The following is a 13483-nucleotide window of genomic DNA, read 5'->3' on the forward strand; positions in this document are numbered from 1 at the left end:
AGCTGGATCTGGTGTCTGTGACAATAAGCCGCTCTGGCATCGGATACCATTATTTAAATAAATACTAATTTGGTGCGTTTATATCGTTGTAGTTATTTGTTACATTGTATGTTACAAAGTTAGGAAAGCAATGTATAAGTCAAGTCTGACAGACTTGAATATTAAAGAATGCAGCTTGTGTTATCAGGTCCAGGGCATTAGATGAATAACCGGCATGGTCATACTCACTCTCACCAAGATATGAAAATGAGAATGACTTGATGATAGTTTGGAGCCGTCTGACTGGAAATAAATGTGCATGTCAGCATAGTTTTTTAAACAGGCTTTGTCACGAGTACTTTTACACAGATCGTGAATATTACGTGTTTACAGGTTGATTTTCTGAACTTTCATACCGCAAATAAAGGCCTCAACCAATCACGTAGTGCAAACTGTTCTCGTCTGCAGAACAACACAGAGGCCTTGGTGACCGTGACAAAGGCAGCGCAGAGTCGTTGCGCTCCTTCCGATCGTACCTTTCACAATAAAAGCACTGGACATATGCGCTGCCTAATTGTTTACCAAAGGAAAATTCACTCAGAGCCTTTTGCTAAGAGGAAAGGTTTAAGTTATACGCTAATTTGCATCGCTGCTGGTGTGAATAGTTAAAAGTTAATTGTCATGTTTGTATATTTGTCACACCCCTGGCTTAAAAAGCCTTCCTTTGGTATTCCGGAGGGACTTTGATCATTTTGATCAATTCTCTGTAAGAAATGGTATCGACCCGACATTACTACAGCTCAGGAGACATAAATGAGCAAGAGAACGGCCGTCATATACCTCCATCATAATGTTCTTATACCCTCTAAACCAGGTTGTATCTGGACCTGGACCTTCAACCGATAGATAATTGAGGATTATTACATTTTGACGTAGCGCTTTTATTTTAACCGGCGCAGTTTTTTAAGATAAGGATAAGGATGAGGAAATTCTCTTTGAATGGACCTCGCTGAGTCTGCTCTAAACTGTCAACAGCTCAATAAGCGTGTGAACAAACAACAATGTTTATTACAGATTTATAGAGCGGAACAATTGACTGCTGCGTCTCAAATCTCCAGGTTCACAGGTTCCAGATAATGCTATCTCCCTGACCCCCTAACTAGACTCAAAGGGCTCCACGGTGAAGAGCGCTGGAGGTTTAGTGGGACAAAGAAACCAATCATTGCATTAGCTAAAACTGCACCGCATGTATACGCAGTGAAAACCAACGTGTAAAACATGTCATATTGAATTTTTCATTTGAGGGTTTTAAAGGAAAGTTTAACGGAGCTAAATGCTGTCCTTTGTTTGACAAGAAAAAGTTAAACTCAAGTAAACCGGTAAACAGGTGATAGGATGATGATTGGGTATGAAAGAGACATCCTGGAAAGGCTCAGTGGCTTAGGAGCAAAGACGAGGTTCACCACACTGTGAGAACCGTGTGGGCCAACTGTTAAAGAACAAAATGCTAGAACGGTTCCTAAAAGTGCAACCGGCAGAAGTAAGAAGCTGCTGTTATGAACGACACGTCACCACTAGGCTGTATTGCGATGGGGGGGGGGATTGTCATTTTGAAAGCCTCGCCCTGAAGTACACCGTCGTCTAAATATCACAGGATGATGTCGCATTTCATTTTCACAAAATGGAACAAAGGGGCCCCAGACTGCAACACACATCGGTGTGTGGACAGCGGTGCCCAGGTCCATTCAGCGTGTGGGAGGTCTCACCTGCTACATTCATTGAGGGTGACTTTGAGTCGGCCTTCCACCAGCCTGCTGTCCTGGACGGACAGGTCCAGATCACAAGCCGAACCCAGCAGAGGCTGCACTTGGAACGGGAAGAAGGGCTTGTATCTGTAGAGAGACAGGAAACAACCTTTCAATTCAGGACCTCCATGATGGCACGGGTACAAACTACCTGAATCACAAAAGAATCTCTTAGCCCTTACATACTGTTCGGTGAATTTTGACCCGTTTTGACATTTGACAGCAGTAACAAACACCCCAAAGCCGTTCTTCTAGCCTGACAGTGTATGACGGGGGGGTACATCCAACGTTTTCTCACTGAGCAAGCACAGATAAGAGGAGAAAATGGAACTGAAGAGCTTTGAGAATGTCAGTTGAGTGTTGTCAACTGATCGGCCGATCAATTTCATATTTATGGTCCATTGTATGGAGCAAACAACCCCCATAGATGACAATAACAAAGTAACAGGATGACATTTAGACGTCTGACTTTAGAATGGTTGAGATTATTTAGTGGGGAACAACAAGTTGCTGTCGGAATCAGCTAAAATCGAGAGGTATAACGAAGCGTTATTGTCCAAGAGGTCATAGATGAAGTCACGGATGAAGAATCTTTGTAGGCCAACCCAGACGTTAGCGTCAGCCTGGTTCCCTTGACAAAAGGCCAGCGGGATGCTCTGTGGAAAACAAATGTTTAGGATACAAGAAGTCAAATGTTGGCACTCAATCAACCAGACTTAATTAGATTGGAGGAACCTGTCCACCGGCTTTAAACCCACACGGTGCGGAAGGCATCAGCTCTGGTTTGCAATAGGTTGTCTGTGGAGAATGTAGGCGGGGTCACAGTGAATGCTGGCCACACTGTGACTACCTCTGCAGGGTGTGGTGCCCGGTGGACAACTTTGTGTTCATGAAGACACTCATTGTAAAGTATAAACATGATGTCTGAGAGCACACACCCGTCCTTTGCTATTTTGGGCTCTTGGAGCTACTGTCGTCTGCCTGGGGCTCTGCTGTTCTAAATAGTCGACTTTGTTCAAATTATCCACATTACTGGTGAAACTGATGTTACAGTCCGTCCATTCAAATACTCTGTGGCCACAGACACACAGTCACGGTTCTGTCAACCAAAAGAGGGACAACTCTCCCACTGTTGATGCGAGTATCCTCCTCTGTTGACCAGACCAACAATGGTCACACTACTGACCAGAACCAGACAAACAATGGTCACTCTACTGACCAGAACCAGACAAACAATGGTCACACTACTGACCAGACCCAGACAAACAATGGTCATACTACTGACCAGAACCAGACAAACAATGGTCACTCTACTGACCAGACCCAGACAAACAATGGTCACACTACTGACCAGACCCAGACAAACAATGGTCATACTACTGACCAGACAAACAATGGTCATACTACTGACCAGACAAACAATGGTCATACTACTGACCAGACCCAGACAAACAATGGTCATACTACTGACCAGACCCAGACAAACAATGGTCACACTACTGACCAGACCCAGACAAACAATGGTCATACTACTGACCAGACAAACAATGGTCATACTACTGACCAGACAAACAATGGTCACACTACTGACCAGACCCAGACAAACAATGGTCACACTAATGACCAGACAAACAATGGTCACACTACTGACCAGACCCAGACAAACAATGGTCACACTACTGACCAGACCCAGACAAACAATGGTCATACTACTGACCAGACAAACAATGGTCATACTACTGACTAGACCCAGACAAACAATGGTCATACTACTGAGTGCCAACCAATGAGCTTCTAATTAGAGGACAACCCGCTCTAGCTCTGAGCCACAGATGCTGAAAAGTTTTGGAAATTAAAAAAAAAAGTTTTTCCCCACTGATATCCAAACACACTTTTTCGTCTTTCCAATTTGCTCCGTTAGCTACTACAATCCACCCAAGCGTTCCTTTGATTGGCTGTATTTGTGTAAACTTGTAAGAGAGCAGACAGAAGCAGTGAGTGAGAGGAGACGGCTGAAGCTGGAGCGCACCAACAACATATCAGAGCAGAATCAGAGCCAATCAGAGCGCCAGCAGTGGCTATCTCAGTGTGACGAGCTTTGATGGAAGCAGTACAAAATCTAAAAGGTGAAACTAATGAGTCATGCTTTCTAATCTAAAGACCAGGCTCTTAATTAAAGTCCCATGTGAGAGCAGGATGAGTCATCGAACATCTAAAACCACTTTACAGGAGAAAAGACACTGATACTAATGCTTTTCATCTCACTGGGTCTTTATAGCAGACATTGTGCCACTGAATGTTAAAAGCAGGAGGAGACAAATCACTTGTAAATAGGTAATGGATTAGGTATTGAGCCAAACGGTGTCCAACACTTCTATAAGAACAATGTGTATTTGGCCACAATTCATGAGAAACATGACCAGTGAACTGAGAAGAGTTCAAACAGAACGACCCGCAGGAGGAGATCTGAAGTCTTAATCAAAGTGAGGAGCGTTAAGAAGTGTCTTCAGCATGTCATCTAAAGGTTAGTGTGCGTGCTCAGGATGAAGTAGTGGAAGGAGAACTTCTAGACTCTCTGGGTCACGTGACCTCTGGGGAAAACAATCACCTTCAGCAGCTACTCGAAGGTGCATTTGAGCACTTTCTAAATAAAAATACAGTTTTGTATCCATTGATCAAAAAGTAGCCATGTGCAGTAATATGGAAAACTGAGAATGCGATACATTGAGATACAGTGAGATGCACCTCTATCTATATAGAGCTGTGAATTTTAAGATTCTCTTTATTCTTTTGTGCTGGTCCGATCTGATCCATGACTCAAAACCGTGAGTTTTATGATCTGATGCACCTCTAGTGTCCTCCGACAGTTTTAATGTGTGTTGTTAATGTGTAGTGAGCTGGACATACACCACCAATGCAGCGTCTCAGCTAAATGAGGATCAGTGTTAGCGATCAATAACTGTGTCCTCTGTTGGAGCGATTGGTAACCTGTTGTGATGTTGTCCAAATCTATCTATCTATCTATCTATCTATCTATCTATCTATCTATCTATCTATCTATCTATCTATATATATATATATTCGGTGATGACATATTGCCCCCTAGTATTCATTGGCTGAACGGTCAATTCATCATTAGACTTTTGCGACATCAACATGCATCATCTTTAACCATCTAACCGATTCACCAGCCCCAGTCCAATGATCTGTAATCAATATCAGTGAAGTCATCTCCCGGTGTCTCCGTTCACGTTCCTCTCTTGAACAGACAGATTGGTATTTGACTGAGGGGGGGGGCTGATAGGGGACATCTGGCTGTGCAGTAGACGTAACTGTGGCACTATTTGCCGTGACACTGCAAAAAGAGGTGAAAGTAACATTAAAGAGCAGTTAATGGATGTTGTTAAAGCATAGCTCTGCTTCCAGCTCCAGGCTACAGCGGTGTTGTTCTACAGACCTCGTCGTCTCTGGCTGCTGGGCCGTCAGCCCAGCCCAGAGCTGAACTACAGCGACGGTCCAATCAATGCACCCGTCTCCTTCCGTCTATGGGACAAACTGAGAGGCTGCAATCAAATTAGTGAGCAACAGCAGATTAGAGTCGGGTCGATTTCTGTTTTTTCCGGTCCGGTCCGGTCCTTAAACTGGTTTGATTTCATGCAAACTGGCTGAGCCGGCATCCGTGATTATGACACGTTCTGGCAAACTAAAAATATTGTTGATCAACTCTGACTAGATATGAGCACCAAGCATCACCAGCAGGGCTGTCAGAAGTAGCCAGAAATGATGTTAAAATATTTGTACATACATTTTAGAATAATCTGAACCTATTGTTGCGCATCATGTTCCACTAGTGGAGATTTTGAGCTGAGATTTTGAGTCAAATGCCTGGTTTCTATTTATTCCTGTCGCTCGATTTGAAAGTGCAGCGATGGACGAGGAACAGCTGATTCCTTGTTTCCTACTTGGCTTCCTATCTTGTCTGTCATTTCCAGTAAATATAACGGTGTAAAACGTGGAGTTTTTATTGTTTAGAAAGTACAAACGTCAGAAGACGGCGAGCAGCGGTTGAAGCGGTTACATCTCCAGTCTGATCTCGAGCACAGCTGATAGGTAGGTGGTGTATTTACACGACGTGAAACAACTACAGACACACACACACACACACACACACACACACACACACACACACTCTCTAATAACAGAGCACGGCTTTCACTTCCATTCTGTGCTGCATTCCTGCTGATGTAAACATATTTGCATTAAAATAAGACGGGTCATTTTTCAAAGTGCATCTCCAGGAAGCAAAGCAAAAAAAATTTGGAACAAAACTTTTTACCAAAAATGAAATCCACAGAGCACTGCTGTCACATTGTTCATCTAAGAGCATTGAGTAACACTCAGTACTCTTCTACTCTGGACTGCAGCTGTAGGCTGCGTGCAGCATGACGGCTCCCCAGAGGTGAAGCCAAAACATCTGGATTGTGCTCCTGAAGCGCTTTCTACGAGAGGAGCGCGCATGTTCAACGACATCGCAGCCGATCTTCACCGCTTAATTGTGGGAAGCCAAAATTGTGAATGCGATGAACGTCCCATTAATTGTGCGGCCCTAACCCTAGCACACGGCTCCTCTGCTCTCACCCTCATCTACACAAAACAAATTCATGGAGCTGGAATGATGATTAGGGCGAAATAAGACCATCCCAGATTAGGCTTTCAGCATCGGACTCCCCCCCATAGCTGAGGTTGGGACTCGTGGGTGCTGTAATGCCTGGATTACCTCCAGTGGGCCGCGGTCCCAGACCAGCCCTGCCCTCCACAGAACCACCATCTGTGCCACTCAGCAAATCCCAGGGTCCAGTGCTCATTCTCTGAGGCTGCTCTTCATTACGTCATCTCATCACGCTCACTCACTCACTCAGCACGGTTGTGGGTGATACACATTCACACACGTTTAGAGGTCCTCCGTTTGCTGCAGTTCTCTCCCAGACAAGTCGAGGCCAATAAATAAGCGTTTAATAAGGCAACACGGATGCTTGTAGTGTCAAAGGTCAGTCATAATGGAGGCGAGTAACAAGGTCTCCTGTAGTGTTTGTAGATAAAGAATCCCTCCACTAACGTCACAACAAACTATCACACTCTTCTGAAACACAATCTTAAGTTTAGGGGAAAACAACTGGATGGTTGAGGAGAGCGTTCAGGAACTAGAGAGGCCATTACTTCAGATCAACGAGGTTGATGCATTATTCAAGAATCGTGCGTAGGTTAGCTACGTCAGGAAAAGGTGCTCCAACTACAGTTGTCGAGCTACATCCTGTTCCGTCACTTCAGTTCTTTTAGTGTAGCCCGACGTCACACACCGTCCTCAGAGGGCTTCACACTGCGTAGGACACAGGACGTCCTGTGACCCCCGCTGGGAGAGGAAGACCCCTCCAGGACGTCAACAGACCTTCTCCTGGGACACAAATAATGAAAATGACTACGCAGTCGATCCACAGGACAGACACATAGAACAATATCACAATGATTACTACTGCTAATAACAGCAGCGGTGGACAGACTAGAATGATAAGCAGTGACAGTAACAGTAATGTTCAGCGTTATTGTAAATAATGCTGAACATCTCAAAATTTCGACTTACTATCTCAACAGCTTGCTTTCACAGCAGAGTAAGAAGCTGCTATAAGGCTGTATAGACATCAGCCCACAACGTAAATCTAACTGTACTGCAGACGGCATTCACAATAAACAGTTCAGGACATAGATATATATATACACAATAGTCGGCCTAGCTGACACTTTCTCACAGCGCATACCTCATTCCCCAGCCCATGAGCAATCATTTGATGACGTCTGAGATAAAGGTCTGTAGTTTCACACACATCATCAGACATCGCCAGGCTGTGCTCTGCCATCAGTTCCACACAGGGCGGAACACGTCCTTAAAACAACAGTCCTGTCGACATACTTCTGTGTTCATTCAACAAGTATTCACAGATGTTTATGTACAGTATGTACTGGAGCAGAGAACAAACCAAGGACCAAGGTGACGGGCTGACTCCACATGTGACTCCATGTTACTGATGGACGCTTGTTTATTGAAACCCGTTGTTCCCCCACAGTCCAGCACAGCAGCACTGTGGTGTGAACTGATGGTGCATATTATTAGTATTACTGATGGTGCATATTATTAGTATTAAGAGCCTGTATTCATGTCATAAGGTCCTGAGCTCCTCCTCACACTGACAACGCTTCATAGAACCTGGAGGAGCATGCTGGTGACGTGATGAAGAGTAAACCGGGTGTTTATGATGAAAGGGTTCAGCTTTTACTGAATCAATTCATAAATTATGAAACATATTTCATTAATCTGCCCGTCAGTTAAGTATTTAAAGGCTGCCACACCTGTAATATCAATGTGATACATACAATACTGCATCAATAATTATCAAGGACTAGTAGTAGTTTGAATACTTTTGTGATTTCAGTTAAGTACGGTTTTGTGTGTGTGTGTGTGTGTGTGTGTGTGTGTGTGTGTGTGTGTGTGTGTGTGTTCTTTGTGAGGTGGTCTGATACTTTTGAAAGGCGTGACTTAATAGTTTCATACAAGTTTGGCCCCAAAACAGAAGTAAAGGAAGAGATGATGATATGACGATGAGGAGGAGCTCCTGTGTCTAGAATGAACACGGTGGTGGTGTGACGGGTGGTGGTGGTGTAACGGGTGGTGGTGTGACGAGTGGTGGTGGTGTGACGGGTGGTGGTGGTGTGACGGGTGGTGGTGGTGTGACGGGTGGTGGTGGTGTGACGAGTGGTAGTGGTGGTGTGACGAGTGGTGGTGGTGTGACGGGAGGTGGTGGTGTGACGGGTGGTGGTGGTGTGACGAGTGGTGGTGGTGGTGTGACGAGTGGTGGTGGTGTGACGGGTGGTGGTGGTGTGACGAGTGGTGGTGGTGTGACGGGTGGTGGTGGTGTGACGGGTGGTGGTGGTGTGACAGGAGGTGGTGGTGTGACGGGTGGTGGTGGTGTGACGGGAGGTGGTGGTGTGACGGGTGGTGGTGGTGTGACGAGTGGTGGTGGTGTGACGGGAGGTGGTGGTGTGACGGGTGGTGGTGTGACGAGTGGTGGTGGTGGTGTGACGGGTGGTGGTGGTGGTGGTGTGACGGGAGGTGGTGGTGTGACGGGTGGTGGTGGTGTGACGAGTGGTGGTGGTGTGACGGGAGGTGGTGGTGGTGTGACGAGTGGTGGTGGTGGTGTGACGGGTGGTGGTGGTGGTGTGACGGGTGGTGGTGGTGTGACGAGTGGTGGTGGTGTGACGGGTGGTGGTGGTGGTGTGACGGGTGGTGGTGGTGTGATGGGTGGTGGTGGTGGTGTGACGGGAGGTGGTGGTGTGACGGGTGGTGGTGGTGGTGTGACGGGTGGTGGTGGTGTGACGGGAGGTGGTGGTGTGACGGGTGGTGGTGGTGGTGTGACGGGTGGTGGTGGTGTGACGGGAGGTGGTGGTGTGACGGGTGGTGGTGGTGGTGTGACGGGAGGTGGTGGTGTGACGGGTGGTGGTGGTGTGACGGGTGGTGAGGTTATTCTCTCGGCTCTGAGGTCTAATCAACCGTCTGCGGCGTGAGGTCACACACTCAGGAGGTAGTGTATCAGTAGGGGTCAGGTTAGCGCGCGGCTAACTCACCGGTGTTAGCATCTTTCGACGGCTCTGGTGAAGACGAAGCTAAAGTAAATCATTAAAACCATATTTTGGTAGAAAGGATGAGACGTTAGAGTTCAGTTTTACACTATTAAAAGAACTCTTGTAGTTCACAGAACGTGGTGGTGGTGGTTAGGCCGGCTCAGATCTAACCGGACCTACGTCACCTCCAACGTCTGCGTAGCGCCTAGCGACCGGTCTAAAGTAAGTCAGAGCAGCTCAGCCTAACGCCAAGAGCTAGAAAACAGAGTTCCTTCTGGAAAACAGGAGGACCTGGTATCAGAAGTCTCCGTTTAGTTTAGCTTTCTCTCATAGAAACGTTGACTTCCCTTTCCTCTCAGTCTTCTGTTTGTCTCACTTCTTTAAACTCAATTCCCATCCCTACAAAACAAGTTCTAAAACCGAGTCTACTAGATCTACGCTGCACCCAAAATCATATTTCATAATCTACCGAAATGTTGCTTGAAATGTTGCGATGTCACTGTAAAGACAAGATCTGCGTTTAAAAGAGGAACTGAAAGCCATCCTGTGGACTTCTGTCATGAAAACAAAACAGAAAAACTCAACCTGACGTCCATTTAGTAGCTTCTTTCCAGAGCTTTCAACTGCATCTCACAGTCTTCAGCGTCTACATCCGCATGAAGAAGACTGTGAGATATGGTTGAAAGGTCTGAAGAAAAACAAAAACATCAATAAGTGGACTGTGACTTATTATTTTAGGGTCACAGCACCAGTTCCACGGTCAATAATTAACTTTCAATCTACGCAAACACGGACGCAAAGCTTGTCCAACCGGTGAGCTGAGGAAGATCATTGTGAAACACTCGAAAGCTCCAGAACACATTGGACCTTGTGGTGGGATTGACTTGTGAAGATCAGGTTTAGATGTCCTGATGATTCCATTACCAGGTCCTCCTCCTCATGCAGCCACAGTTAAAGGACAAATGAGCCATGTGGGCCTGTTGCATACCGACTCTAACTGGAGCAGTGTCGTCACAGCAGAGGAGTAAAGGCCCTGCATGCGGAGAAGAAACAATGTTGAAAAGACGCCATTGTTCCACAACAGAACTCAAATGGAGAGGAAGGAGCTATTCACTGCTGGAAGAAACGGACAAGAGTGGGAGGCAGAGCAGCTCCAGTGACACTTCAGACAACTAGGAAGAAAGTCAGAAATCCTTCGTTTTCACTTCCTTTACCAATCAAGTCAAGCAGTGCTGTAGTCGCCCACTGTTCTGACAGCATGAGCTGCTCTCTCTGGATGAACTAGCGGAGGAATCAGAGTGAGAAACGCGTCACGAGATTCTTAAATGTCATTTGAAAACTGAATGAAGCCACTTCTGTACTTTGTTTCAGACAAACGCACTTCCAATGGCGTCCTCATGCTATAAGACGGGGAAATGCTATTAATGTCATAAGATGTTATTGTTACACCAGTGGTGTGTTTCATGTCGTCCACTGTAACAGCCTAACCCACATGAGAGGATAAGACATGTTATTATAGGCCTTATCTCCTATCCTTAGGAACGGAGGTGTTTGCTATCATTCCGGTCTCTACAGTATCAGCCGTACTGGGCCTCTGTGGGTCTAAAGCTCGGTGAGGACTTCCTCAGCCCACATTGCTGTAGCGCGGTCACATACACGGTGTGTGCTGGAGCCTACCTGATCTTGTAGTTCGGTAAGGTGTGTTTCTTTTTGATCACCCGTTTCAGCTGGTTCACTATGATGGAGGTGAGCTGAGGCAGCGGCCTTCCCTCAAACTGGGACTTCACCTCGAAGTCCACCAGCGGGTCCTCGAGGAAGGAGAAGGACCAATGGGAGAAGGGCATGCGCGTGAACTGCAGCCTCAGTCTACCCACCACGCGCCTCATCTTGACGAACAGGTAGGCAGACTTCCCAAACACCAGCTCGACGTCGATGGCGAGGTGGAAGCCGCCATTGTATTCGATGTCCACCTCGAAGTCGAGTTCCTCGGGCATGCCGTCCTCGTTCAGGTGCACCGGCTTCATAAGTTTGGCCGTTTTAAAGACCGGCAGAGAATTGCCCAGGGAGATGTCCCTGAGACTGAGACCCTCCAGGAGCCGACCTGCCGTCTTGGTCTGCAGCAGCTCCTCAAACTCCACCTTGATCTTCTTGGTGAGCCAGTGTCTGACCGCGGGGGTGTCTCGCAGCTCTCGGAATAGGAACAGAAATATAGCATTTAGGAAATTGCACGTTTCGGGTCTGGCCGCATCCGCGGGCTCGCTGACAGAAGGCGGTGGCGGCTGTTGTTTGGGGCTGCCGCTGCTGACAGCGGCTTCCTGCTGCCTCGCGGAGGCGGCCTCCTGCTGTTTAGGTGCGCTAGCGTTCGATGCCGTGCCGTCCTGCTGCTGCTGGCCTGGTTCGGCATGTTGGGTATTAAAGTAATCCTTCAGCGCGTTCTCAGGCACTACTTTGACATACTGCACTGTCCTGCCTACGGGCTCGGGGCTTCTCCGGTATATCAACAGGAACTGTAATATCAACGTAACGACCGCTCCGGAGAACGCGGAAATCAATATTATGTAAATCATGTCGAGCGGCTACCGTCCCGAGGAAAACGCGTTTTCATAATCAAAGGTTTAGCCGCGTTAACAAAGCAAGTTCCACCTGGTCGCTCTCAAAGCTGCCATATCATCTGCTTCTTTCCTGAGCTCCAGGCTCCTCACCTGATTGGACGAGCGGATCACGTCGCTGTGCGTGATGACGGAGGCGGAATGTGTTTCTTCTGATGCGTTCACGGTATGTCGGATTTACCACCCGTCCGCAAGAAAGACCGGTTTGAGTTGACCTTATCCACCATAATACGTCATCTGTTTTCTCCGACCTGCCCAACGTGTGTGACTACAAGCGACTAACACTGATACTGCAGCAACTCAGTCCGGTGATCTCTGAGATGGCGTTATCAAAGAGTAGAAGTCATATGGGGGAAAAGACGCATTTTTCCTGGATGATGAAGTGAGCTACGAGCATACGTGTGTCCGCATATTGCTGCTAAATGAGCTGCTTTTACTTGTTTTAACAAGTCGTTTAATATTTGAATGTTCGCTATTATTGAATTTCAAGTTATTCCATCTAACCACATATTGTCAGATCAGGAAACGTCCTCGTTGTTGTGCAATACCAATGTATGACAATTAAACAAGAAACATACAAAAATGTGATGAGCTTGTATGTTGTTATGTGAGATCAACACACACACACACACACACACACACACACACACACACACACACACACACACACACCTCTGAACATAATGGTTCCTTATTATTTTTACTTTAATGCCTCAGTTTTAACTAAACATGTCACCATAAATCGAGTAGCAACATTTAAAGGTTGCCTTATATTTCTAAAAGGTAAATGAACACTAAACCACAAAAAAGCATGCTTTGCTCTCTGTGGGTTCAATTTTGCAAGTCTTTTACAATTGTTATAAAAGAATATTTTCCATCATGTATCAACTTAATGGCTTGTTCACTGGCAGTGGGACATAATAAAGTTGTCCAGGCCACACCGGTTGAGTCCTCAAAGGTCATATTTTGTCTCTGAATACAACTGTGTCACCTGACACGTCCCGCATCTTAAGGGGGAATTCTACCATTTCTCAACCTGACCTTTACAGTCAGTTTTGCATCAATAGGTAAACATAGTAGAATAGCCACCATTACTCCTGAGGACATTTTACAGTCAGCCAGAAGAAAATGTGACCTTAATGTAACAACCAGCAGACACATGCACAGACTCTTTAAGGGACAATCAAATGTGGAAAGAGGAACCTCTTTTGGGGATAAAGAATGGTCATGTAGGCCTCACAGACGCCTCTCTGGTGTGATATTAGGACCAAAATTCAGCAGAGAGCGCCAAGTCCAGCACTTTTTGGGGAAACTTGGGGGCAGCAGGTTCATAAAACATCTGTGGAAATCTGTGAAAAATCAGACGTATAGCTTTGTCTGACAACCAGTCCAAAACCCAAATATATCCAATGTATTAAG

General features: G+C 46.3%; 1 protein-coding gene across 1 annotated transcript in view; it reads right to left on the reverse strand.

The window, feature by feature from the left end:
• pdzd8 (PDZ domain containing 8) overlaps positions 1-12132 on the reverse strand; it is a 38865-nt gene extending 26733 nt beyond the window's left edge. The window contains exons 1-2 of the mRNA XM_068728160.1: positions 11133-12132; positions 1746-1871 (exon numbers count right to left, since the gene is read on the reverse strand). Of these exons, the coding sequence (XP_068584261.1) occupies positions 1746-1871; positions 11133-12022 (1016 nt within the window). The 5' untranslated portion in view covers positions 12023-12132. The remainder of the gene's footprint in view (positions 1-1745; positions 1872-11132) is intronic.
• Positions 12133-13483: the final 1351 nt, after the last annotated feature.

The sequence above is a fragment of the Cebidichthys violaceus genome, unplaced genomic scaffold (assembly GCF_023349555.1).
Source record: "Cebidichthys violaceus isolate CVI_PGR_0920_01 unplaced genomic scaffold, fCebVio1.0.p SCAF_10, whole genome shotgun sequence".
NCBI classification, from domain to species: Eukaryota; Metazoa; Chordata; class Actinopteri; order Perciformes; family Stichaeidae; genus Cebidichthys; species Cebidichthys violaceus.